The sequence below is a fragment of the Annulohypoxylon truncatum genome (genome assembly GCF_022578515.1).
Source record: "Annulohypoxylon truncatum strain CBS 140777 unplaced genomic scaffold F4807scaffold_17, whole genome shotgun sequence".
NCBI lineage: Eukaryota > Fungi > Ascomycota > Sordariomycetes > Xylariales > Hypoxylaceae > Annulohypoxylon > Annulohypoxylon truncatum.
Window position 1 is genome coordinate 159612 of NW_025953803.1, and position 10268 is coordinate 169879.

The 10268-nt window shown below is 47.2% G+C and overlaps 3 protein-coding genes across 3 annotated transcripts; all 3 read right to left on the reverse strand.

The window, feature by feature from the left end:
- Window positions 1–269: 269 nt before the first annotated feature.
- On the reverse strand, window positions 270–3752 carry F4807DRAFT_451755 (DUF699-domain-containing protein; the record flags this gene model as incomplete). The annotated part of the gene is made up of 7 exons (XM_048000261.1): window positions 270–483; window positions 536–1281; window positions 1348–2345; window positions 2392–2697; window positions 2747–3257; window positions 3317–3662; window positions 3736–3752. The coding sequence occupies 7 exons, from the start codon at window positions 3750–3752 to the stop codon at window positions 270–272; spliced, it is 3138 nt and encodes a 1045-aa protein (XP_047853912.1).
- Window positions 3753–4044: 292 nt separating this feature from the next.
- On the reverse strand, window positions 4045–6394 carry F4807DRAFT_92385 (uncharacterized protein). The gene has a single exon (XM_048003656.1). The coding sequence runs from the start codon at window positions 5957–5959 to the stop codon at window positions 4652–4654; it is 1308 nt and encodes a 435-aa protein (XP_047853913.1). The 5' UTR covers window positions 5960–6394; the 3' UTR covers window positions 4045–4651.
- A 1959-nt stretch (window positions 6395–8353) lies between these two features.
- F4807DRAFT_92399 (uncharacterized protein) lies at window positions 8354–9711 on the reverse strand. The gene has a single exon (XM_048003657.1). The coding sequence runs from the start codon at window positions 9501–9503 to the stop codon at window positions 8547–8549; it is 957 nt and encodes a 318-aa protein (XP_047853914.1). The 5' UTR covers window positions 9504–9711; the 3' UTR covers window positions 8354–8546.
- Between the last annotated feature and the right edge of the window lie 557 nt (window positions 9712–10268).

Here is a 10268-nt window from a genome sequence, read left to right on the forward strand (position 1 = left end):
GATTACCCTATTTGTATGAACCGGCGCTGCTGATTGGTCCTAGCCGAACTTGATGTTACACAGTGGCATAGGATTATTCTAAACAACCTTGAAGTCACCTTCAATTTGACACACTTTAAAATCATAAAGCCTCTAAATGCTGGTACATTATGCTTATCTCAAACGTGGTATCATTTTACGACATCAACATATATATACACTTACCCATTACCCCGGGTTTTGGTCAACGTCTAAATGCCTTTTATCACCAACTTTCAAGAGACGACAGTTTAGTCACCACCGCCTTTCTTAGACTTCTTAGCCTTTTTAGGTTTCTTCTCCCCAAATTCCTCCTCGTAAACCTCTGCCGCCGTCATGCCGGCTTTCCGCTTGCTCTGTTTAGACTTCACGCTGACGACAGGATTAGAGCGCCCCTCTTTTGTCGCTTTTAAGACCTGCTTCTCCGCTTCTTCCCAACCGGGCGCATCGCCTTCGATCTCGTATCTGAAGTATAGTGTAAGTATAAATGTTAATTCAGTGCGTGGAACGATCTTACTGATCGAGAGGGAGAGAATCTATAAGTTCCCTCTGTTTCGCTCGTAATTCTTGCAATGCCTCATCACCAGCTTCGTCCAACTCAGCGTCCAAACTCATTTCTAATGGTGCATATTTGTCATTTACGGCCTCGTCTTCGTGAACTCCAGAAGCGTTTTCTTTGCTGACTCCGATCGCATCTGATTTCGGCATATTCGTCTCGACGGCTGATGTAATTAGCGATGAGAAATGTGCCGTGATTTTCCGTATGATTTTCATGAACATAGCCAAGCCTTGAGAAGACTCTAAAGAGAGTTCTGTGCATATGGCGCCCACGTCTTTCCGCTGCAAACCAATACCTAGCAATAGAGCTCGCTGTACACCCGTGAGCTTGATGCTTGGCTTCAAGGGGCCTGTGAAGTAGAGATCTGCGAGCTTAGGAACGAGGTCAAGAATGGCGTGGTGGTCTAGTACACCCCTCGTGTACGATTCTAATCGTTTGCAATCGAAAGGCGTTAGTAATCTATCTAGCTCCGATTTGGTCAATTCAGGTGGTTGGTTGGACGGAACCAATTGAGCGCCAGCTGTAGCAGACTGGTCTATGCTCAATGCGAGGACGCAGGGGAATTCTCGGAATTTATAGGATAATAGAGCGAGAAAGCGGCGGTGGAAATCAGAGGCGAAGGCCCCAAGCCATTCTCGGTCGTCCTTTAGTGGCCTAAGCATCACGCAAGTATGCTCGCCAGTCAGATCGTTGGCTGTTTGTCGCTATAATATTGTCAGTAAAGATTTCTTGGGCATGCAAAATGAATCGTTTTAGTGCAAAATGCTTACCAGGTACACGGGCGCGAAGAGGGCGCGCGACCAGAACTTATGGAGCGGTTGAGTTAAACCGTAGCTGACACCAACATACTCGAGGTCCTCTGGCTTGCGTTCCGCTAGTCTCAAGAATAGGGGCTGCATCTTTTCGATATCTCGAACCTTAATATCTTCATAAAGAAGACCACCATCCTCTTTCGAGGTATCTTTCGCGGCGTTGGTAGTCGCCTTGGCTGAGGCCTCGCCGTCTTCTCCAAGGTTTATGAATTTGCCTTCATAGTAGTCAATTAGGAGCTCGAGAGCTTTCGTGCCGTAACCCATTGAAACGCAATCTGGATGAGTTGCTATCCGAACTATGCGCGCACCGGATAGAGAAGCAAAGTCGTCTTGGAACTGTTGGCTGACTAGCCAAGGAATCAAATCACCGGCAGGTCGCTGACCCCTATCCAAGCCTGCCATTACACTTTGTTTGCTGATATTACCTTCAAGCGCTATCTGAATTACACACAAAGGCTCAGGTAATCCGTTGTCTTGAATAGTAGAGGAAGTTAAAACGAAAAGCTCGTGCGCTGGAGCATCGCTCATGAGTTGCATATCGTCTGGGGTGTTCTTATAGTGGCTGGTCACGAAAAGGGCCACCATTTGTCGTAGAAACCTTTCCGGTACTGGGTGGAAGGAGAATAGGGTATCGCGGTTAACGTGGAGGAGTTGGCATTGAGATGGATCGGGGAATATGTTATTTTTGGGCTTTGAGGGCGTGACATCTAAGCAGAGAAGAGCGTTCAACCACTTTTCAACTGCATCACCCTTCGCATAACGAATCGGTTCGGCAAGAGTGACTTCCTTAAGAGACCTTAGGCCCCGGGAATCGCCATCCTGGGCTACGCTAGTCGCAGCCTGCTCTTTTAGTTGCTTGACGAGTTTTAGTGATAGCGAACGCCCAGTACCTTCATAACCGCTTATTGTTGAGGCCATGAAGACTGTGTAAGGTCCAAGGAGCTTTCGCACCAACGCTACCAAAATTAGCATACATCAGTTACTTAAAGGGATAGAACATACGTAGTGGAATCGCCGCAGCTTCATCGATGATGACAAGTTCAGCCTGCCCGAGTACATGGGCATCTTGAGGTCGGATGTATTGGATAGTCTGTCGGTGGTTGCGGAAAATATTGACCCTAACAATCGCCTTTTTGAAATCTGGATTTGTGGACTGAATGATAGAGTAATCTGTATGGTCCTGATAATTCAAGGCATCAAACGCTTTAAATACGAATTCGAATAGGGTACCTAAATTTTCTGGAGAAGGAGATGTGACGAATATGTTGCTGTAGCCGTAAGATACAGCGGCCGCGATAGCGACACCCACTATTTCTGTTAGCTTTTCGCTTTAAAGGGGGGATGTTAGTAAACATACATGCAGCCGATTTACCACGACCACGAGCCGCCGTTAAGGATACAGTATTGCGAAGCGTTTTGGCGGATATAGCATCAACGAATGTAATCAAAGCCTCTGCCTGATCTTTTGTCCGCGCAAGTTTGACTAGGGATCCTATTGGCTGTGTGTCTTGGAGCGAATCCTTGATTTTCTCTAGCTCTAATTCCTCAGGGGACTTTGACTCTTCCACAGGTGGCAAAGGTTTAACCCCCCTTCCCCCAGATATCGGCAAGACGTTTAATTCGTCGTCAATAACAAGGCAAGACTCGCATCGGCCCAGGGAAAGCAGAAAGCGTTCGTTGAACCTCGCAATGACATCGTGATGGGCTTCGGTTCGGTATCGCGAATGTACATCCATTGAAAGGGTGTACAGTTGCCTCAAACTATCCATTCCTTTCAATAGTAGGATGACCAAGCCTCCTCCCTCGACAGTCTCGATAGTGCGCGCCAAAGTATTCGGGGTGAGGGCCTCAAAATCTTGGAGGATGCACTGTTCACGAGGATTAGTATACGCATGCGATGGATGGCACATTCACCACAATTCCTTACCATGCCAAATGTCCTACCTAAGATCTTTTCAGTCTCCTTATAGTAAACATATCTGACGTCATGAAGCGAAACGAAGAGCTCAAACGGATCTTCAGTGTTTGCATCTCTGATGCCGCGCTTGATTTCCTTCTTGATCTTATTTTCTCGCTTCTTCCGGTGACTGGTAAAGCCGAGGAGCTTGTTCTTATAGGCCCAAAGCACAGATTTGTTTTGTCGCAAGTCCGCTTGGGACATTATGAAGTGGAGTTTGACAATGGCATCTTTGGAATGATCGCCAACGACGACGAAGAAGCTTCGCTTATGCTCGGCGAGGCCATTTCGAATTAGAGTAGGAATGCGCGAGTCTCTATAAGAAGCCAAGGTTAGTAAATGAATAAGGAATCCGAAATTGTGGTTTCATCCCCTAAGATTGGACATACACAGCTTTCCGCGACATATTGCCGTCCTGTTCCTGCGCACAATTCTCTAAAATCGAAGCTTGTCTGCTTGATCTAGATATTCGAATATCAAGATCTGGCGCAAAAAAAAGTTCTAGAGAAACGATATTCTGCCGGGCGGTGAAAGATTCTGCCGAGCGGTAACCCCACTAGCTCCATTTAAAGTGGAGCCCTATGTGACACTAGGTACCTAGTAGTAAGTGGAATTCCGATTACAGATACATGAACAATGTTTTATTCCATATGGAAGGTTTCACCTGATAAAATATTCATATTAAAGGAATATACCTAGTAGATTCATGAGAATAGACGGACATGACTGACAGTGTTCTTCATAAGAGACATTAAGCTAATCTACCTGGGTTGATAGTGAGCTCTTAAGAAGCGATCTATTGTCTTCGTAGGAACAATAGTTTCCTAACGTAAGCTAAGAAGCACACGCAAGCAATATCGCAACCCAGCACAAGAAGAGTAATCTTACGCAGATCGAGCGTCGGTACCTGGCACGCCTTCTAAGCTTACGAGGTTACGAGGTCACACGTACATACAAACAAAGTATTGGATTCGGGGTATGGATGTGACAATACACATGGAACGGATTCTTTTCGTCGCGTAACCCGACCAAGCAAACAATCAGAAATCATCGCCGCTCCTAAGAGTCCCTCGTACAGAACAACACAACGCCCAACTACCAATCCAAGCAGTCCAAGTAAAAAAGGACAAGAGACAAATGGAATCAAAAAAGGCGTTGTCTCGACAGACGCAAAACCCGTGCATGATATCACATTAGACCGATCCAAGCCCAAAGCTAGGTAGACATTAGGTACCCAGTAAAGACCCCATCTATCCATACATCCATGTATTCCCAAAGCCCTTTGTTCGTAGCCTCGTTCTCTCATCACCGGCGACTCGGCGCATAGTCCGCCGGGTTGTAAGCGTAACTCCGGCCAGCACGTGAGTCCGATCTATACGCACTCCGGCCCTGGTTTTGGTTTTGATGGTGGTACTCCTCCATAGTCTCCTGGTGCGTAGGTAACTCGGCCGCGAACCCCTTGTGATCCAGTCCGGGCGACGCGAAGCCGGCGCTGCTCGCGTCCGAGGAGTACGAGGTCGGTCGCGAGCCCATGAGCGACGGGCTCGGCTGGCTTTGCGACCAGCTCCACGCTTTCAGCTCGGGCGAGTGAGACTGCACCGATGCGGGAGAATTCCGGCCTTGGTGGTGTGGGAGCGTTGGTGACGGTTGAGGCGGTTGCAGGTGTGGCGACGATTGCGGGTGGTGGAAGTCTCCTGGCAGTTCCATGATGAAGCCCTGACCGCTGGGGCTGGAAATTGGGCCTTGGCTCGCCGGCAGTTCGGCATACTGCTGATTCATCTTACTAGTATTTTGGTCGTATCCCCCATTCATTTGTTGGAATTGGGCCTGCTGCCAGTGCGCCGGGTAACTTAGCGAGCTCGCGGTCCCGGGCCTGCTCCCTTGCTGCACGGAAATTGGTCGTGGTACCTGGTATGGTATCGAGGGCGACATGGGCGGGTGGAACGGAGATCCTGGCGACATCGGTGGCGATTTCATCCCTGCGTTCAAACCGCCAGTGTATGTCCTGTCGTTTGGATTGAAGGTCTTCATCTTTCCGTCCTCGATCATAGCCTGCAACACGCCGGCGTCTAACAGCTCGGCCTTTTTGATGATCCTCTGCACCATCTCTTTGCTAGCCGCCTTCATCTGCGCCTTCACCATGCCGACCATGGTGATGTTACATCTAATCTCGATATCCTCTCTCAGGTAAAGCCCGTCCGCCGGGGCGCCTAGCGCAGCCAATCCCATCTCCTGAGGCTCGGGAGGTTCTACACCCGGCTGGTTCCCTCCGATGCGATACTTGTTTCGGAGGTCGACGCCCAGCGGGACGTAAATGTGCGTTTGCAAACCCCACGGCAAATCATGAAAGCAGCCATTGAAAGTGAGTTTGCCCGACCCTAGCTTCCCTATGCCAGGGACATACTGTATTCTCTCGGAGATCTCGTACCATGTCGAGAAATACTCGTCGGCGGCGGCATTGCGAGGTGCTTTGATCTGCTTGTATTCGAGCACGAGGGGATTGAGCGTGATGACTTCGCCGTGGCTGTGGAGAATGTCGATGGCTAGTTGGCGGGGTATGAAGGTAGGGATCGGTGTTATAACCGTATATACCTCTTTCTTTCTGAGCACCATCGCGACGGTGCGCTAAAAGTCGATTATTTGTCTTTCGGTCTCTTGATCATGGAGTTGAGGCGATTACGAAAGGAGGAGGAAGAAGAAGGCTGAAGAGCTAATGTCCCTCAAGCCTTTTTTTTACACACGTAAGCCCAGCCAGGTCGATCGCATAATTGTTGCTGCGCAAAAACGATAGGCTAGGAGGTTTGCGCTCGTACAAGGAGCCCGGGTTTTTGCAAGGTGGTGCAAGGTGATTGCGGACGATTTGGTACTCGGGCGTCAGCACTGTGGGTGATACCAAACTGCTTTGGATTCTAACGGCACCTCCGCTAATGCAACGCAAACTAGTATTTTATTTGACAGTGATGCTAGGAAGTATTATGTGTAGGTGGGAGAAATTGGTAGGTAAAGTCTTGGGTAGCCTTCCATTTTCGGCCCCCCTACCTCCCACTCTATGCAGTCCTTCAATCTATTCTTAGTCGTACTAGGCCAACATCACTGCCCTACTGTATACTTCAAAAGTGTCGGGCAAGTGAACAGCCGGTCCTTTAAGCCACGCTCACCCCCTCCGGATCCGACAGGTTGGGCCACCGTTGGCAGCGCTTGGTTGGCCTCAGGATGACAGATAACTGGGTAATCCCGCATTATTTTCCTGCTTTTCCCTCAGAGCTGCGTCACGAAAGCGAGTCATTCCTAACTCCTCAAATGCCCCGTAGGGCTCGATCATCTTGTCACTGTACGCGAGTAGGGTTCTGCATTTTATTAAACAAACATACCTTAAACGTTTTATGCATTATACCAAAACGGTTTTATAGGCTCATAAAACGTTTTACGGAACGGAATAACCTATCGGCCCCACATATTACATACATACAAGGATTATTTACCTTAGTACCTATTAAAAATAAATCCTTAAACATTCAATACTTAATAAGCAGAACTAGTCTATATTAGGTTTAGTGGCAGGGTCTAGCGGCTGACTAATCAGCAAATATTTTGAAGGTAATTTTGTTGTTTTAAGGGCACGCGACTTGACGTATATGAGTGCCAGCGTGCCAGTTTTTGACCTGATTGAAATAATAAACAAATAGATTTATAATAATATCGAGTGTAGTTTCAATTGAATGTAAGGTTAGCTTAAATCAATTGATTAAAGCATCGTGTATGTTTGAAAGGTTTAGAAGATAGGCTGACTAATTAGGTTAGTAGAAGTTTTTAGCCTTAAAACAGCATCATACCGTTTACTATACCATTTAGTATGGGTATAATGGCATAATGATGGTAGGTTTTATATTAAACGGTATAATGGTGCCAAAAAACGTTTTATGCAGAACCCTACGCGAGATCTCACTCTATCGCAATGTCGGTAATATCGGTTTAATTCCTTGGGCCCTAGTAGATCAGGATCAGCCCGCTTAATAGCGCTGGTGATCGGCAGAGCTGAACTAGCTCGCAACGCCATGCTACCGTCAGCATGAACATCGCAGTCGGGACTAAACTACATAAGTCCTTAGACGGACAACCATGGGTCCCTTTGATAAGGCTAAGGGCAATAGTGAAGTATTCCCAAAAGCATCAATCTCACGATATGATAGGCTAGGTACTTAATTATGGGCTCTTCTAGGTGCTTGTGCTTGCAGATTGCATATGCCCTACCTAGAAATGTGCCAATCAAAAGAGTTAAGATTTACCGACTTCGCTCCAAATGCCCCTTCAAAGGTCCCTTCAAACACCATCAGCGCTGCGTACTCATATTATCAACTTCTGGGTAAGGATGAGATTCACGTCTAGGAAGACGTAGCCAAGATTCAATATACGGCCCGTTAGATGTCTAGAAGTTGTTTTAGAAGTTAGACTAGTACATGATTTTCGTATAACTTTACCTACTTCAACGCAGCATTATCACCTTCCTCTACAATTACTTACCTAGTAGATTGCGGTGCCTCTTCAACTACCGAGCCCAGCGAGCTTTATAGGTACCCGTAGACTTAGATATGAAGATTCAAGAACAATACACGATGAGTGTCACACTCCTCCCCGTACAGCCACCACAGCATGAAATCCAAGTCGAACGGAACCAATTGAATTAATTGCAGTTATCGGAGTATTTTGCACTTTACACCGGTCTCAACGGTCGGTGTAAGTTACAGTTAACCGTTCTACAACTTCACCAACCAGGACTTTTTATTGTGGGGACATTGGTTTATCGGGGAATTTGACATAGCCAAGCGCCGAATTTATGCACTTACTGTATGGTTCTACCAAGGTGCGACTAAATTTAAACGAGTGCAATTCATAATTCGCGTCTATCCTACTTCAAGTAAACATCCAGTTGATAGCCAAACGAAAGTACGTCCCGTTATGCCCCAAAGACCCTGAAGCGCCCCGAACGGACAAGTCTCCTATCATCCTCATAATTCCAGCTTCCAAAGTAGGTGAGACCAGTCTCTTTGCTTCAACAGGTATCCAAGGGCTGATGTCACAATGTAGACATGGTGAGAACCAAAAGATTAGGAAAAGAACGACGTTATCGCGTAAGTCAAACTATCAACTTCAAACAATGACTCTTCCTCGGCATATGGTCCATGCTCTTTCCTTTTAAGTCTCAGATACCCTCTCCCCCGGGAGAAGGAACTCTTGGAAGGTAGGAATCCGGCCACCGTTCTTGTGGAACCCGGCCATTTCCTTCGGGGCGCATAGAGCAAGTGATATCAAAATGCCGGCGCTTCCAAAAGAACCATCTTTCTTGGCTCAAGCCACCGTTATCCGGCACTCCAGCCTCCTGTGCAAGTGGACCGAGACGTCCAACCTCTTGGGGGTAGTCGGAAAAGTTGTTCGCCGAAAGCCTCATTATTGGGTCCCGGGCCTTCAACAGCCAAAACTCAGCACACCCCAGCAGATCTAGGACAGTCAGGTCTCGGATCGTCCTGTTCTCGTCTTCTCCATCTTCAGAGTTATCGCTGCCCATTTCGCGTGGGGTCTCGAAAGCTTCTCGCAAGACGAGAATGCCGACAGCGCTAAGCTTGTCGCTTACGATGTTACCGCCAGCTACCGTGGCGAGCACGTAGTGTAGGTTTCGACGTTGAGAACGACTCATAACCGCAAACTCTAGGTTCCAGAAAAAAAGCATTTCCTCGGCGAAGAATGGCATATCGGTCCACAAAACACGGTCTGCCATAGATGCCACGACTGTTTGGTTGTCCTTAATACAAGTCATACCACCCACTCCGTGTAGGAGCATGAGCTCAACGACTAGCCTGTCCCGGTATTCGACGTTACAAAAGCGAGCAGCGGTATAGATATGGGCCCACAAGATTCGAAGGTGCCGTGAGAGGTTCGGTTTCCAATCGGTGTCGGACACCCCAGCTTCTATCGCAGCCTTGAACTGGTCTTCGATGTTCCAAAGAAAACTGCCAAACATTGACAGTATCTGATCCAATTGATTATTTCGTGCCTGGCGCTTTACACCATCGCGCAGCCCTTTCGAAAGCCAATCGGCACGAATTGTCTCAACGTGGTCTTTGAATTCCTGAGGAATACTCCAGGAGCTAGGGGCTGCCATAGTGAGATAGCGGATGGACAAGGAGTATTCTTGAATATCGAATATATCATAAAATAGTTCCTTGCCTATTATTTCCTTGGTCCTTCAAGATTCTGACAGTAGCTGGCTTTTATGGTTCTAGGAATTCAGTCTACTTCCCACCTTCATCTTTGTACCCTCCAATCAGTGCACGCGTTCGTCAATCGACTTCCAACACCAGAGCACAAGCCCCTGTCACATGATATGACGCCGATTCGTGGTTGGCAAATGAATTAATGTGCAAGCCTACATGGCTGATCTATCCGTCTTGAGTGAAAGGTAGCAGGCTGCGGCCTTTGCCTTCATCTTTCCAAGTACCATTTCGGTGCTTTTTTTTTTCGCTAACCAATAAGAAAGTCTATTCGCGATGTACTGGTATCCTATTGGCTAATGCAAAAATGTCACCGAAACGACATCAGAAGGGATGTGCTTCGGGGCGGAGGATCTTCCAATCGTTGGTACTAGGATCCGATCGAAATTCCAGCTTCAGGGCAGGGTACTGCTTAGGTATCTACATGGATGAGATGTTTTGTACGTCTGTCATATTTCTTCGCACGATCACACATTCTGATATATTGAAAAAAATCCTTGGAGTGGTAGTACTTTAGTTAAAGCCGGATATTATGAGATCATCTTGAGAGGAGTCAGGGGCTTGACTATGTGTTCATTCAATCCAATTTTGCAAACTTTAGAATTGGAGAAAAACCATCTTGTTAGCTATTTGCCGGTTGTAGAATAAGATTAACC